General features: G+C 45.6%; 1 protein-coding gene and 1 non-coding gene across 4 annotated transcripts in view; both read left to right on the top strand.

The window, feature by feature from the left end:
- The window catches only part of DSP (desmoplakin), a 42469-nt gene extending 26309 nt beyond the window's left edge, over window positions 1-16160 (top strand). For 2 of the 3 annotated variants that reach the window (XM_057555297.1, XM_028164489.2), the window contains exons 13-24: window positions 724-850; window positions 1626-1827; window positions 2081-2307; window positions 2970-3136; window positions 3576-3714; window positions 4240-4433; window positions 5503-5665; window positions 6755-6838; window positions 7398-7505; window positions 8096-8194; window positions 8961-11255; window positions 12252-16160. In XM_057555297.1, coding sequence (XP_057411280.1) covers window positions 724-850; window positions 1626-1827; window positions 2081-2307; window positions 2970-3136; window positions 3576-3714; window positions 4240-4433; window positions 5503-5665; window positions 6755-6838; window positions 7398-7505; window positions 8096-8194; window positions 8961-11255; window positions 12252-15464 — 7018 coding nt within the window. In that variant the 3' untranslated portion in view covers window positions 15465-16160. The remainder of the gene's footprint in view (window positions 1-723; window positions 851-1625; window positions 1828-2080; window positions 2308-2969; window positions 3137-3575; window positions 3715-4239; window positions 4434-5502; window positions 5666-6754; window positions 6839-7397; window positions 7506-8095; window positions 8195-8960; window positions 11256-12251) is intronic. The other variant, XM_028164490.2, reaches the window with a different exon arrangement.
- On the top strand, window positions 6891-6994 carry LOC114236719 (U6 spliceosomal RNA). The gene has a single exon (XR_003622590.1). It is a non-coding gene; the product is annotated as a U6 spliceosomal RNA (small nuclear RNA).
- Window positions 16161-16468: the final 308 nt, after the last annotated feature.

The raw sequence follows: 16468 nt of genomic DNA, 5'->3' as shown, positions 1-16468 counted from the left end.
TCCTTACTGCTGTCACCTCTCCCCAGAGGGGGACCCGGTGAAGAAGGTCCCTTGGCATTGTCTGGAGGTTTTATGTTGCAGATACTGTGGTTATCATGGGAAGATGAAAAAGAATATCTGACAATAGAGGAGCTCGTTCTGGCCATGCACTTTAAAGACATTGTTTCGAAATTCTTCTGCCTTTTAGACAGTCAGTAGTTTGGCCTGTAGCCACAAATAGAAAATGCACTCAGCATCAATATTTGGCCATCAGTAGGTGGCACATTCATTTGACAGACCGTCCAGGGGAGATTCTTCCAAACCTTTTATGATGGAAGTCTTCAGCCCGCTCAGGGTGGGGTGAGAGTAGCCCAATGAGCCCGTTTCCAAGCTCCAGCAGGCGTTCTGTGACCCGAGACCCATTTCTCACTGTTGCCTGCACAGCGCCAGACCTCCGTCAATTAAAAAGTTGTTGACAAACAACCCAACAACCACAAATTGTACAGCCTGTTTTGACCAAAATGATTCCAATGTATTGAAACCCATGTCGGTCACTGAGAATGTACTTTTGGGTATTAGTCTAAATCCATTGAAATGTTGAATGTTTTGCAAATGCCCCATTCACCCATTGCTCTGTTAGTTCTCCTTTGAGTTTTCTGTGCCATCAGGGGAGCGTGGCCAGGTTTCCCGTTTGGGATGAACTTGGAGAGCCGGGCTAGCGCGCTTTCCCTCTGCGCCTCCTAGGATCGAGCAGTACTATGAAGCCATCCTGGCCCTGTGGAACCAGCTCTACATCAACATGAAGAGCCTGGTGTCCTGGCACTACTGCATGATCGACATCGAGAAGATCAAGGCCATGACCATCGCCAAGGTACGTCCTCAGGACCACCCGCTGCCTGGAGGGGCCCCCCAGCTGCTCCCTGAAGTGCAGTTTCTACCAGGCAGACCTAGCTGTGCAGCTGATGCTTTTGTGCGTCAACAAGAGAGTCGGCTGAGCCTTCCTTAGAGGTTCTAGTCCGTCCAACACAGGATGGGAGGGATTCGCACCCGGCCGGTTAAGAGACAAACAGAAGTACTAATTAAAGTTACCGGACAAGCCAGAAGTCCCTGTGGAAAAGGCATGAGGTCCTGTGATACTCAGGGTCCCACTCTCCTTAGATGTAATGGAAAGTGAGAGCATAGTTATTGACTGGATAGCACAGAAGTAAAAGGTGGGATTGAATTCTTGGAAGCATTAGTTACCCTAGATCAGTGGTTTTCAGGTAGTGGGCCAAGAATCCAGGTGAGGGAGTCCTTTGGGATGACAGGGACAGCAGGGCGGAGAGGGGCAGGGAATGGGTAAGTTTGGGGCTTCCCTTTACCCCTTTAACTCTTTTCAGTCAGAGCAGCTTTGCTGTGATCTGCTTGACATTTGGGGCTTCTGAGTCCTATTTCCTTTGAAGAAGAAAATTCCATAGGCAGAAGAAAACTGACAACCCACTGCTATGGTTCTTAGGCGCAAGCTCTAAATCATCAAAGACCTTTTCTGTCTTAATGGGTCTTTGAGGGGCGTTGCCTCAAGCGCCACCAGAGTAGTGCATTTCCCGGGAAGCTTTCTTGGCCACGCTCTGGGGCCAAGAAACACGCCCCGCCTGGTTTATTTCCAGCTGAAAACAATGCGGCAGGAAGATTACATGAAGACAATATCTGACCTTGAGTCACGTTACCAAGAGTTCATCAGAGACAGCCAAGGCTCAGAGGTATTTGGAGACGATGACAAGAGGAAAATACAGACCCAGTTCACGGACGCCCAGAAGCATTACCAGGCCCTGGTCATCCAGCTCCCCGGCCACCCCCAGCACCAGACAGGTGGGTTTAGAGCCAGTCCTTCTTTGCAGCCACCGTACATGCCGTTTTCAAAAGAAAGTACGTAGTTTGCCAAAAACTAGTTGCAGAATCACTTCTTTGAAAGATCGTATATCAAAAGTCATTGAGATGCTAGGTTTTCAGAACCAAATCAAAGGAAGTAGCGACACTTTCATGCAGCATGGATGGTTTTTTGAGGCCTTGCGCCCTTCTAGCCAAGAAGTCTCTGATTTTTGTGGTCCTAACATTTTTACAGTAACCACAACTGAAATCACTCATCTTGATTCCTGCCAAGCTGTCAACCATAATAAAGTAATTGAAACCAACAGAGAAAATGACAAGCGGGAAACGTGGTTGCTGATAGAGCTCCAGAAGATTCGCAGGCAGATGGAGCTCTGTGAGAGCAGAATGACCCTTAAAAACGTCCTTCTGGCAGATCAAGGGTGTTCGCACCACATCACAGTGAAAATAAACGAGCTAAAGGTAGGTATCCGTTAATGTTTTGCTTGATTCTAGGTATATTTATATTTAACTGTGAACTGGTAAAGACCTCCTGGTTTAAATATTTATAGGCAAGAAACCTTCATTTTCAAGAAAAGAGGCTTCTGGCACAATTTCCTTTTTTCTTTCCCATGCTGCCGAATCTGTGGAAAGATACCAGGCTGGGGATTAAACCACCTTTGCTGTTAGTTTGTGGGCCGCTCAGTCTGGCTGCAGTGTTTTTCCTTTTCTGCAATGTAGTGCTTTGTAGATTTCGAAAGTTTTCACAGACATTAATTTGGCTTCTGCCTGAAACAATCTATGATGTGGGCTAGACAGGTAGAATGATCTTACTTGTAGACAGTAAGGGGTGGGGTAAGAGCTGCAAGCCATCGGCCGAGCTGGGACTGCAGCCCAGGTGTTTCAGTGTCAAGCTCAGCGATCTCTTCCGCTCAGCCAGGCCTGGGCACTGCACTGGGATCTCCGAGGTATATATTCTAAGGAAGAGGGTCACATTTACCCAGTGCTGGTAAGGCCTCTCTGATGAAGGACATGAAAGGTCAACTCTCACTTGAGTTGTTCACATTTTGTGGGCCTTTTGAGGACATGAATGACGGTGAGAAGCATACAGCTAAATCAAAAGCGCTTCCCTTCTTTTTGGACAGGGCTTACAGAATGATTCTCAAGCAATTGCTCAAGTTCTCAACCAGCTGAAGGACATGCTAGCTAACTTCAGAGGTTCGGAAAAATATTGCTATTTGCAGAATGAGGTATTTGGATTGTTTCAGAAACTGGAAAATATCAATGGCGTTACAGACGGCTACTTAAATAGGTAAACGCGACTGACACTGACCTCAGATATTTGGCTTTTCTCAAGCTTCGTTTTCTGAGACTTCATTTGCTTTATGTGCTGGTTGCTGGAGCTGTTGCCTTATGCTTTCTCTTTTCATTGGAGCCTCACTCACATTCTTCTGTGCTTTTGAGAGAGGGTCCTCCAGCCTCAGGTGCCAATCCCATTGTTCTGAACTGTCTCTTCCAGCCAAGGCATCCTCTAAAGGCCAGAACTTAGACTTCTTCCATTGATGCAAGATGGTGTTCTGAGTCATGAAAGAGGGAAAAAATGTATTGCTCCGCAACTTATAAAATAAGCAGAGTAAATTTTTATCTGCTTTAATATTGTTCCCTTTTATCAAGAGTGGCAAGAGCCCAAGAGAGTTTCCAAGTCTAATTATGTCGCCGGCAATTTTATTTTCCTCTTTGGCTCCTGACAGCTTGTGTATGGTGAGAGCACTCCTGCAGGCCATTCTCCAGACAGAAGACATGCTGAAGGTTTACGAAGCCAGGCTTACTGAAGAGGAGACAGTTTGCCTGGATCTGGATAAAATGGATGCTCACCGCTGTGGACTGAAGGTAAGGAGAAGGGTTGAACAGCGAGCGGCCCGGTTTGTGGGAAAGAATACAGGACTACTCAGTCCCCGGTGGTAGAGTTTCACTAAGTCTTTATGAGTTTGGAGGATTACTGGATTTCGTTGGCCACACGTGGTTGACATCAGCCGTTATCTCTAGAACACTCTTTTCCAGGGCGTGTTGGCAGGACCTATGTGAGAAAGTCGTTCGTGATGAGATTAGTCTGGGGAACGTGAGTTAAACACAGTTAAGCTGGTACTGTAGTACTTCTCAGAACCTTTAATAGGTTAATAGATTTTATAATTTTTCAGGAACGGAATGGAGTGTGATAATGTAGCATTTCTCAAACTAATTTACACATCGAATTCTTTTTTTTTTTTTTTTTTTTTTAACGAGTCGGCACAAGGAACTAGGTCACTGGCATAAATATAGGGAGATGCAATCAGTAGATATATTTTCCTTGCGGTGTAGCATCAAGTGGGAATGAGGTTAATTTGTACTTTTTTTTTTTTTTTCCTCCTGTGACAGAAAATTAAAAACGACTTGAACTTGAAGAAGTCCTTGTTGGCCACCATGAAGACAGAGCTGCAGAAAGCCCAGCAGATCTACTCCCAGACTTCACAGCAGTATCCACTGTACGACCTGGACCTGGGCAAGTTCAGCGAAAAAGTCACACAGCTGACAGATCGCTGGCAAAGAATCGATAAACAGATAGACTACAGGTGTGCCAACCTCCTTCCACACTTTCTTCCCATTTGGTTGTTCCCAAGATAATGTCGCTTGAAGTCATCACTATAAAAAACAGTGGTTTTGTTTTGTGTGTGAGTTCAGCATCCTGGGAGCTCTCTTCACGCACTGGCTGTGGGCAGCTTTGTTGACAACAGGAAGAGAGTACATCCAGTAGCCAAGCTGGAACCAGCCTGTGTCAGAGGCACTTCAGGTTTTAGGGAAATAATGGAAGCCATTGATCCAGCTCTTTCGTGACCTGTAAACTCCTATTACAGCTGTTGGAAGGAGTAGCTCCTTTGAGGGAGCGTTTTCCAAAAGTTTGTGAAAATTAAATCTTATACAAAAGAAATGCCTTACTGCAAATGAGGGTTTAAAAACATCTCCTGAATCTTGCTTGTAGTTTATTTTACTAGCAGTGCTTCTTAAAAACATCTCTATTGTTACATAATTCACATGCCGTATAACTCACCCACCAAAAGCGTCCAAGTCACTGGTTTTTAGTATATTCAGAATGTGTAACCGTCACCACAATCTAAGTTTAGAACATTTTCATCACCCTTAAAAAGAAACCCCATATCCACTGGCAGTCCCTCCCCATTTCCTCCCAACCCTCCAGCCCCAAACAGCCACCATTCTACTTGCTGTCTTCTATAGATTTGCCAATTATTCTGGACATTTCCTAGAAATCGAAAGATACAATATGTGGTCCTTTGTGACTGTTTTTTTTCTCTTAACATAATGTTTTCCAGGTTTATCCATGGTGTAGCACGTGTCAGTACTTCATTTCTTTTTATGACTGTGTAATATAGTCCATTGTATGGCTATACCACATTTTGTTTATTCTTTCATCAACTGATGGATATTTGGGTTGTTCCCAGTTTTTGGCTACCGTGAAAAGTGTTGCTACAAACATTGATGTGTAATTTTGTGTGTGGATGTATGTTTTCAGTTCTCTTGAGGGTATGCCAGGTGGAGTTGCCGGGTCATCGGGTGACTCTGTGTCAAATACTTTTGCGGAGCAAGAGCAATATTAAATAATTTCATTATCTCTGTTTGCCCCAGATTATGGGACCTGGAGAAACAAATCAAGCAACTGAGGAATTACCGTGATAACTATCAGACTTTCTGCAAATGGCTCTTTGATGCCAAACGCTGCCAGGATAACTTAGAATCCATGAAGTTTGGCGATTCCAACACGGTCATGCGATTTTTGAACGAGCAGAAGGTATAAGGCAATTTGTCATTGCATAGATGTCACTGGGTGTAAGCTGTACTTTCCTCTGGTTTTCATAGCAGTACTTGGGTTTAAAGTGATACATTTTTTAAAAACTTTATTGGAGTATAGTTGATGTACAGGGTTGTGTTAGTTTCAGGTATACAGCAAAGTGATTCAGTTATACATATATATACATTCTTTCTCATATTCTTTTCCATTATGGTTTATCACAGGATCTTGAATATAGTTCCCTGTGCTGTACACACTAGGACCTTGTTGTTTGTCCATTCTATATATAATAGTTTATGTCTGCTAACCCCAAACTCCCAGTGCATCCTTTCCCCCTGCCACCCTTGGCAACCACAAGTCTGTTCTTGCTGTCTGTGAGTCTGTTTCTGCTTCATAGATAAGTTCATTTGTGTCATATTTTAGATTCCACAGATAAGTGATATTATATGGTATTTGTCTTTGTCTTTCTGACTTACTGCCCTTAGTATGATACTCTCTAGGTCCATCCATGTTGCTGTGAATGGCATTATTTCATTCTTTTTTATGGCTGAGTAGTATTCCAGCTGTGTCTATATACCACATCTTCTTTATCCATTCATCTGTCAATGGACATTTAGGTTGTTTCCATGTCTTGGCTGTTGTAAATACTGCTGCTGTGAACATGGGGATGCATGTATCTTTTCATGAAATGATAAATATTTACTATTACTAGTCCATTTTGTGAATGCTTAAATAGTGTCCAGAGGAAAAGCAATTGAGATATTTACAAAGAAATGCAGTTGTGAACATGGAAATAATGTAACGACCGTCATAGTAAAGTATCTTTATAAACTGAGGTGATAGGACCAGAAGAGAGTGCCGGCCAGATAGTAACCTCTTAGATCATAAGAAGTTGAAGATCTTTCTTCTAGTTTCTGACTAGAAAACTTGCTCATCTCCCAAGGTTTAACTGTGAGACGATGGGGTCTGAACATGTAGTCATAAACTGAGGGAAAAAAAACAAGTTACAGTGGTTAAAGAGTGAAAAAAACATTTATTTTAAAATATGTGTACATTTTAACATTTGTAAATATTTCCTTTTCTATATAGAACTTGCACAGTGATATAAGTGGCAAACGAGACAAATCAGAAGAAGTACAAAAAATTGCCGAACTTTGTGCAAATTCAATTAAGGTATGTTGGTTTCACAAAGAATGTTGATGTTTCATCAAGAATATTATTAACCGTGTTTGCTTCGGCAGCACGTATGTTAAAACGAATGATACAGAGACTATTAGCCTGCCCTTGTGCAAGGATGACATGCAAATCCATGAAGTGTTCCATACTTTTTTTATAAAAGAATATTATTAACTACATTATTTTCTGATTCACTTTAAAGATTACCGACTTCTGGAGGACAGCGATTATGGTTTTTATATGTTCTCTCGTGAACAAACTGTAAATGCTGTTATCCATTAGCTTGAATTGATTATACATTGGCAATATCTACGGGAATGGGCCGGTCTTCATTCTTTAGACTGGGGGTGTGTGCAGAGATCTCCATTTTGCATATAAACTGGTGCTACTTGGTTTAATAGTGTCATATGATGCTTGGACACTAGCAGCACGTGATGGCCTTTGGGGTTGGACATTAGAAGTACAGCTTGTTGATTTAAAGCTGGGGAACTGTAGCCATCAGTGACTCCTTTTAAGTCAATTAAGTATGTTTTTCTGAAACGTTATTATTCTGCAGGATTATGAACTGCAGCTGGCGTCATACACCTCAGGACTGGAAACTCTACTGAACATACCTGTCAAGAGAACCATCGTTCAGTCTCCTTCTGGGGTGATTATGCAAGAGGTAGATATGTCATTACCCATCTCTTAGAGCTCGCCCCTCCCTCTGCATCTTCTCTTTTCCCTGTCCCCTTCCTGTCTTCCCTACCCTCCCTGAATTCATCTCTTGCTATAGGGTATCCATTCAAAAAGGTTTAATAGGTTATCCTCTCTCTAGTGTAAGTCATCAGCATAATGCATTTTAGGGAATGATCAGTGAGAAGTCTGGGACTATTGCTCATACAGTAGAATCTTTGCAGAAACTGGGCTTAAATTCTGGGTTTAGTGAGGGGGGCATTTAAAGAGTGGAAAATATCCAGTCGATTTCTAAAAGACAACTTCTTCTCAAAGGTGTCAGAGAACATCACCCATCAGATGGTTTAGGGGGAACACCCTGGAGTGATGAGGATGAAATGTGAGGGTTTTGGCCCTTTGTTTCATTGCGCTTTATTCTTTTATTGGGTTTTGGAATTAGCACAGGTGAAAGAAGGGAATTCACTCTTTAAAATATAATTTCACTATTGGATTGTTTTAGAAAACAGAATTGGTCAGCTTGCATAGGATTTCTTTTGAATGCAATACCTTTGATTTTTCCTTGCACTTCTTTTCTCCAAGGCTGCAGATATCCATGCTCGGTACATAGAACTTCTTACAAGGTCTGGAGACTATTACAGATTCTTAAGTGAGATGCTGAAGAGTTTGGAAGATCTGAAGGTAATTTACTTTATTTCCTTGGAGGATCAAAAAAGAAAATAGAATGGAACTTAATTATTACTGCCTCGTTATAACATGAATTTGGACATACTCATTGGTAAAACTGTATTTCCTCTAAACAGTTAGTATAATATAGTTTATTCATAAATCTTGTGTCAGTCCTGTTCTCCAGTACACTGCTCGGAATGCACTCAGGTAATATTTTCAAAATTATAGCTATTTTACCTTGCCATAACCCCCAGTCATTTCATTTAATGTTTGGTCAAGGAATTTGCTTTCTTTCTTTCTTTGTGTTAAATTAAGAAGAACAGCCAGGACTAGCTGGATTTGAATTTTCCATGTCGAGTTATTGTTTAATTTACTCATTTCTAATATTCGAATTGAGTTTATATGGAAACTTACTTGATACCTGGAAATAAAGGAAACATAATTTAGGAAATCATAAGCTTTTGGTCTTGGAAGAAATTCCCTCATTCACAGATGAGGAAGCTGAAACTCAGAGAGGGTAGATCCCTTACTAAGATCACGCAAGCAGTTGACGGAAGGATTATGACAAGAATACAGATTTCTTGAATTTTTTGTCCAGTAGCTTTTGCCTTGTATCAGTGTCTACATGTGTGCTCGTGTGTGCGTGCTTGTCTGTGTGCGTGCAGGTGTGTAACAGGAAATGAGAAAGCAAGTTGGTCTGGGGGGGAGGAAGTACCACTTCTTTCTTATGATGTGAGGCGTCTTTCTTTCAACACGCTCTCTGATTTCCCTTCCACAGCTGAAAAATACCAAGATCGAAGTTTTGGAAGAGGAGCTCAGGCTGTGCCGAGACGCCAACTCTGAAAACTGCAGTAAGAACAAATTCCTGGATCAGAACCTGCAGAAATACCAGGCAGAGTGTTCCCAGTTCAAAGCAAAGCTTGTGAGCCTGGAGGAGCTGAAGAGACAGGCTGAGCTGGATGGCAAGTCAGCCAAGCAAAATCTAGACAAGTGCTACGGCCAAATCAAAGAGCTCAATGAGAAGATCACCCGGCTGACTTACGAGATTGAGGATGAAAAGCGAAGCAGAAAAGCCATGGAAGACAGGTTTGATCAACAGAAGAACGACTATGACCAGCTGCAGAAGGCGAGGCAGAGCGAGAAGGAGAGCCTTGACTGGCAGAAAATGGAGTATGAGAAAGCCACCAAGGAGAAGGAGTTCGAGATAGAGAGGTTGAGGGTTCTTCTGCAGGAGGAGGGTACCCGGAAGAGAGAATATGAAAGTGAGCTGGCAAAGGTAAGAAACCACTATAATGAGGAGATGAGTAATTTAAGGAACAAGTACGAAACAGAGATTAACATCACAAAGACTACCATCAAGGAGATATCCATGCAAAAAGAGGATGATTCCAAAAATCTCCGAAACCAGCTCGATAGATTCTCAAAGGAGAATCGAGATCTGAAGGATGAGATTGTCCGGCTCACCAACAGCATTCTGCAGACCACGGAGCAGCGGAGGCGGGCAGAAGAGGACGCCCTGCAGCAGAAGGCCTGTGGCTCCGAGATGCTGCAGAAGAAGCAGCATCTGGAGATGGAGCTGAAGCAGGTCATCCAGCAGCGCTCCGAGGAGAGCGCCAGGCACAAGCAGTCCCTGGAGGAGGCTGCCAAGACCATCCAGGACAAAAACAAGGAGATCGAAAGACTCAAAGCTGAGTTTCAGGAGGAGGCCAGGCGCCGCTGGGAATATGAGAATGAACTGGCTAAGGTAAGGAACAATTACGATGAGGAAATCATTAGCTTGAAGAACCAGTTCGAGACGGAGATCAACATCACCAAGACGACCATCCACCAGCTCACCCTGAAGAAGGAGGAGGACACCAGCGGCTACCGAGCGCAGATAGACACTCTCACCAGGGAAAACCGGAGCCTCTCGGAAGAAGTAACAAAGCTGAAGAACGCTCTAGCCCAGACCACGGAGAACCTCAGGAGGGTCGAAGAGAACGTCCAACAGCAAAAGGCCACGGGCTTGGAGATGTCGCAGCGGAAGCAGCAGCTGGAGGTGGAGCTGAAGCAGGTCACGCAGGTGCGGGTGGAAGAGAGCACGCGGTACAAGCAGTCTCTGGATGATGCCGCCAAGACGATCCAGGATAAAAACAAGGAGATAGAGAGGCTAAAGCAGCTGTCCGAGACAGAAGCAAAGCAGCGCAAGTGTCTGGAGGATGAAAACGCCAAGTGGCAGAGGGCGCAGTGTGAGCTGCAGAAGGCCTACGGCAGCGCCACAGAGACGATCGGCAAACTGAAGGCGCAGGAGCAGGAGCTGATGTGCCTGAGGGTTGACTACGAGCGGGTGTCCCAGGAGAGGACCGTCAAGGAGCAGGACGCCGCCCGCTTCCAGAGCTCCCTGAAGGAGCTGCAGCTGCAGAAGCAGAAGGTGGAGGAGGAGCTGACGTGGCTGAAGAGGGCGGCCTCCGAGGACTCCTTCAGGAGGAAGACACTGGAGGAGGAGCTGGAGACCCTGCAGAGGTCCCTGAAGGAGCAGGCCATCAAGGTCACCAGCCTGACCCAGCAGCTGGAGCAGGTGGCCGTCGTCAAGAAGAGGAGCGAGGACGAGCTGCAGCAGCAGCGGGACGTGCTGGACGGCCACGTGCGGGAGAAGCAGAGGACCCAGGACGAGCTGCGTAGGCTGGCCTCCGACGTGGAGGCCCTGCAGCGGCAGCTGCTGCAGGAGCAGGAGAACGTCAGGCAGGCGCAGGTGCGGAACGAGCACTTCCAGAAGGCCGTCGAGGACAAGAGCAGGAGCCTGAACGAGAGCAAGATCGAAATCGAGAGGCTGCAGTCGCTGACCGAGAACCTCACCAAGGAGCACCTGCTGCTTGAGGGGGAGCTGCGGAACCTCCGGCTGGAGTACGACGACCTCCAGCAGAGCCGCAGCACGGCTGATCACCACCAAAACGCCACCATCTCGGAGCTCCGGAGCCAGCTGCAGATCAGCAACGCCCGGACCCTGGAGCTGCAGGGCCTGATTAATGATTTACAGAGAGAGAGGGAAAATTTGAGACAGGAAATTGAGAAATTCCAAAAGCAGGCATTAGAGGTATTCACAAATATTTGATCGCTGCTTCACTCCCTCTCAACTAATTCCCTCCACAGTCTTCCCAGCTGGGCTGTGCTCTTGCTGCTGGGCTGGATGCTTGCACACGTCTCGCTTTTCTTTTTGATGCTGTGCTGCTGTCTGTCCTGATCCAGACGCTGCTTCAGGGTAATTTCAGTGCTGTTTGCCCGTCTCTTCTACTGCCACATCGGGTGCCCATCCCTGTGTAACCCGCACTTGGCTCTGCTTTTCGAACTTTGGCTGGGGTGTGACATCTGAGATCACTTCCTCTCAATGTTCCACTCTGTTTTCTAGAAGGTGGCTCTTTGTGAGCTGTGACATACGTTTGTAATTAAAGTTTTCCTAAACAGAAGCCACATTAAATGGGTTTTCTGTGCAGTTTTAAAATCACTTTCTTGCTTGCTTATGTGATTTTTCTGCATGCGTTATTCTGTGCTCTTTTCATCGTGGCCCTAATATGTTTCTTTTTGTTTGAATTTTCTTCTTTTAACCCCTAATTAAAACACTTAACCTCTTTGACTTCTAATACGTTTGACTTCTGTAGACAATATTTGTGTGGGGCTGGGTGAGGGGTGTGTGTATGTCCGTAGATTTGTATTGCTTTATTAAACATGTGAGTATAGCTATAACAGGTGAAATGTAGGTACAGCAGGTGGGATAACCTGGAATAAAACTCCCCATATGTGTTCAAACCATAATTACTATTAAGAGTAAGCCAGGTCTACAGCTGCTCCTATTTCCTTCTGTGGAAAAATACGGAAAGTATAGAAGCCATTTATCAAAGTGGCAACATGTATCTACAGAATTTTTTTCAGGAACTTGTAAGATAACAAAATAACAGTATACTCAAGGAAAAGAAAAGGGCCAATATGTAAATATACTTTTTTTAAAAATATGGGAAAAGAAGTTAAATGATAATGGTCCTGTGATATGATCACATCATTATTTTTTCCCATTTCTTTCTTTTTTGCATTCTAGGCGTCTAATAGGATTCAGGAATCCAAGAATCAGTGCTCTCAGGCGGTGCAGGAGAGAGAGAGCTTCCTGGTGAAAATCAAAGTTCTGGAGCAAGACAAGGCCAGGCTGCAGAGGCTAGAGGATGAGCTGAATCGCGCCAAAGTGACCCTCGAGGCAGAAAGCAGGGTGAAACAGCACCTGGAGTGTGAGAAACAGCAGATCCAGAATGACCTGAACCAGTGGAAAACGCAGTGTTCCCGCAAAGAGGAGGTTGTGAGGAAGATAGAGTCCGAAAGAGAAAAGAGCGAGAGAGAGAAGAACAGCCTTAGGAGTGAGATTGAAAGGCTCCAGGCGGAGATCAAGAGGATCGAGGAGAGGTGCCAGCGGAAGCTGGAAGATTCCAGCAGGGAGACCCAGTCCCAGCTGGAGACAGAGCGCTCCCGGCTTCAGAGGGAAATCGACAAACTCAAGCAGCGCCCGTACGGCTCCCACCGCGAGACCCAGACTGAGTACGAGTGGTCCGTTGACTCCTCGAAGCTGGTGTTTGATGGACTGAGGAAGAAGGTGACGGCGTTGCAGCTGTACGAGTGCCAGCTGATTGACAAAACAACCCTGGACAAACTGCTGAAGGGGAAAAAGTCAGTGGAAGAAGTTTCTTCTGAGATCCAGCCTTTCCTTCGGGGAGCAGGAGCTATCGCTGGAGCTTCCGCTTCCCCTAAGGAAAAGTACTCTTTGGTAGAGGCCAAGAGAAAGAATTTGATCACCCCAGAATCTACGGTCATGCTTCTGGAGGCCCAGGCGGCCACTGGTGGTATAATTGATCCCCACAGGAATGAGAAGCTGACTGTTGACAGCGCCATAGCTCGGGATCTCATCGACTTCGATGACCGCCAGCAGATATACACAGCAGAGAAAGCCATCACTGGGTTTGATGACCCATTTTCGGGCAAGACGGTGTCTGTGTCCGAAGCCATCAAGAAAAATTTGATTGATCGGGAAATCGGAATGCGTCTGCTGGAAGCCCAGATTGCTTCAGGGGGTGTGGTGGACCCTGTGAACAGCGTCTTTTTGCCGAAAGATGTAGCCTTGGCTCGTGGGCTGATTGACAGAGATCTGTATCGGTCCCTGAACGATCCCCGAGACAGTCAGAAGAACTTCGTGGATCCGGTCACCAAAAAGAAGGTCAGTTACATACAGCTGAGGGAAAGGTGCAGAATCGAACCGCACACCGGTCTGCTTCTGCTGTTGGTACAGAAGAGAAGTATGTCCTTCCAAGGAATCAGACAACCCGTGACCGTCTCCGAGCTGGTTGATTCCGGTATATTGAGACCATCCACTGTCAATGAACTGGAATCAGGTCAGATTTCTTATGCTGAGGTTGGTGAGAGAATTAAGGAATTCCTTCAGGGTTCAAGCTGCATCGCAGGCATCTACAATGAGACCACAAAACAGAAGCTTGGCGTTTACGAGGCCATGAAAATTGGCTTGGTTCGACCTGGTACTGCCCTGGAGCTCCTGGAAGCGCAAGCAGCTACTGGCTTCATGGTGGATCCTGTTAGCAACTTGAGGTTACCGGTGGAGGAAGCCTACAAAAGAGGTCTGGTGGGCATCGAGTTCAAGGAGAAGCTCCTGTCTGCGGAACGAGCTGTCACCGGCTACAACGACCCTGAAACGGGAAACACCATCTCCTTGTTCCAAGCCATGAACAAGGAACTCATCGAAAAGGGCCATGGCATTCGCTTGTTGGAAGCGCAGATTGCAACCGGTGGGATCATCGACCCGAAGGAAAGCCACCGCCTGCCCGTTGACATAGCGTACAAGAGGGGCTACTTCAATCAGGAGCTCAATGAGATTCTCTCGGATCCAAGCGATGATACAAAAGGATTCTTTGACCCAAACACTGAGGAAAACCTTACATATCTGCAACTGAAAGAAAGGTGCATTAAGGATGAGGAAACGGGGCTGTGTCTTCTGCCCCTGAAAGAAAAGAAGAAACAGGTGCAGACATCACAAAAGAATACCCTCAGGAAGCGCAGAGTGGTCATAGTTGACCCGGAAACCAACAAGGAGATGTCTGTCCAGGAGGCCTACAAGAAGGGCCTCATAGATTATGAAACCTTCAAAGAACTGTGTGAGCAGGAGTGCGAGTGGGAAGAAATAACCATCACTGGATCGGACGGCTCCACACGGGTGGTCCTGGTAGACAGGAAGACGGGCAGTCAGTATGATATTCAAGATGCGATTGACAAGGGCCTCATTGACCGGAAGTTCTTTGACCAGTACCAGTCCGGCAGCCTCAGCCTCACTCAGTTTGCTGATATGATCTCCTTGAAGAATGGTGTCAGCACCGGGAGTGGCGTCAGCGAAGATGTCTTCAGCAGCTCGCGACATGAGTCCTTAAGCAAGATTTCCACCGTATCCAGCGTCAGGAATTTAACCATCAGGAGCAGGTCTCTGTCCGAACCCCTGGAAGAATCAAGCCCCATCGCAGCCATCTTCGACACGGAAAACCTGGAGAAGATCTCCATTACGGAAGGGATAGAGCGGGGCATTGTTGACAGCATCACTGGGCAGAGGCTTCTGGAGGCTCAGGCCTGCACGGGCGGCATCATCCACCCAACCACTGGGCAGAAGCTGTCCCTCCAGGATGCCGTCTCCCAGGGCCTGATTGACCAGGATATGGCCACCAGGCTGAAGCCTGCTCAGAAAGCCTTCCTCGGCTTTGAAGGCGTGAAGGGAAAGAAGAAGATGTCGGCAGCAGAGGCAGTGAAAGAAAAGTGGCTCCCCTATGAGGCCGGCCAGCGCTTCCTGGAGTTCCAGTACCTCACGGGGGGCCTGATTGACCCCGAAGTGCAAGGGAGGATAAGCATGGAAGAAGCCATCAGAAAGGGGTACATCGATGGCCGGGCAGCGCAGAGGCTGCAAGACCCCAGCAGCTACGGCAAGATCCTGACCTGCCCCAAAACCAAGTTGAAAATATCCTATAAGAATGCCATGAATCGCTCCATGGTGGAAGACATCACCGGCCTGCACCTTCTGGAGGCCGCCTCCGTCTCCTCCAAGGGCCTGCCCAGCCCTTATAACATGTCTTCTGCCCCAGGCTCCCGCTCCGGCTCCCGCTCTGGCTCCCGATCCGGTTCCCGCAGTGGGTCCCGGAGAGGAAGCTTCGATGCAACGGGGAATTCTTCCTACTCTCACTCCTACTCCGTTAGCAACAGCTCTGTTGGGCACTAGTAGTTGGCTGGAAATGGTTGCTAGACCTTGGCTTTCATTTATATGAATTTTCACTTTACTAAATAATAGAAAAAGAAAACCTTGTGCTTGTAGGATAGTGATAGAACTTTCTAGGCTTAAGAAAATGTAGCCATGGGGGGAATCAAATGGTAAAGGCTGTTCTGGCTTTTTATCTTCTTAGCTTACCTGAACTAATGTCATACACTGGATGTAGTGCATAGGAAGTAGTAATCAGTTGTAAGGATAACACAAATTGAATCTAAAGTTTGTTTCTTCTCTTCTGTCTTTAGATTTTTGAGTGATGCTTCTTGAACTTCTCATGGCCTATAATCCAGATTTCTGTTCTTGGAGATAAAAATTAAATTGACCTTGTAGTCATCAGTCTGCATCTCATCTAAATATTTCCATTTTCTGTATGAGGAGAAAATTACCCTATGCCCCCCCTCCCCCCCAAGCAAAGACTCCCCCTCAAACCCAAGCATTTTGCAATGAGTCTCCTTGGATTGCATGACCCATATACTCTTAATTGTACCTGTTTGGTTTGGTATTAATTTGACTGTATGTGCATGATAGTAGCAATCTTTGCTGTTCTTTGGTCAAAGTTTTCTGTTTATTTTGCTTTTCATTTTCTATGTACTTCAAAAAGGTGTCTTTATGAAGTTTGCTATTCTGGCAATAAAGTTTTAGACGTTTGAAGTTTTTGCGTTTTGATTTAATAATATGTTCATACACACAAGGGCATTTAGCAGAAGCTTTTTGTTTATTGTAAAATGTGTCTGAAACTGTTTACTAAATACCTATTAAGAAAGACCATTAAAAAACTGTTTTAGTTCTGAATTCCTGTTAGAAGTTGGTCTTCTGAAGGTAGTTTTTTCAACATTTATGTACCAGGTAGAGTCCTTTAAAGAAGCCTGTGTAAGGAGGCCAGGCAAGAGGTCAATACCCACTTCTGGCTTATTCTGGACAGTGCATAGCATGGGGAGAAGTCACTGTCATACCCTTCA

The sequence above is a fragment of the Balaenoptera acutorostrata genome, chromosome 10 (genome assembly GCF_949987535.1).
Source record: "Balaenoptera acutorostrata chromosome 10, mBalAcu1.1, whole genome shotgun sequence".
NCBI lineage: Eukaryota > Metazoa > Chordata > Mammalia > Artiodactyla > Balaenopteridae > Balaenoptera > Balaenoptera acutorostrata.
This window is presented reverse-complemented; position numbering and strand designations above follow the sequence as displayed.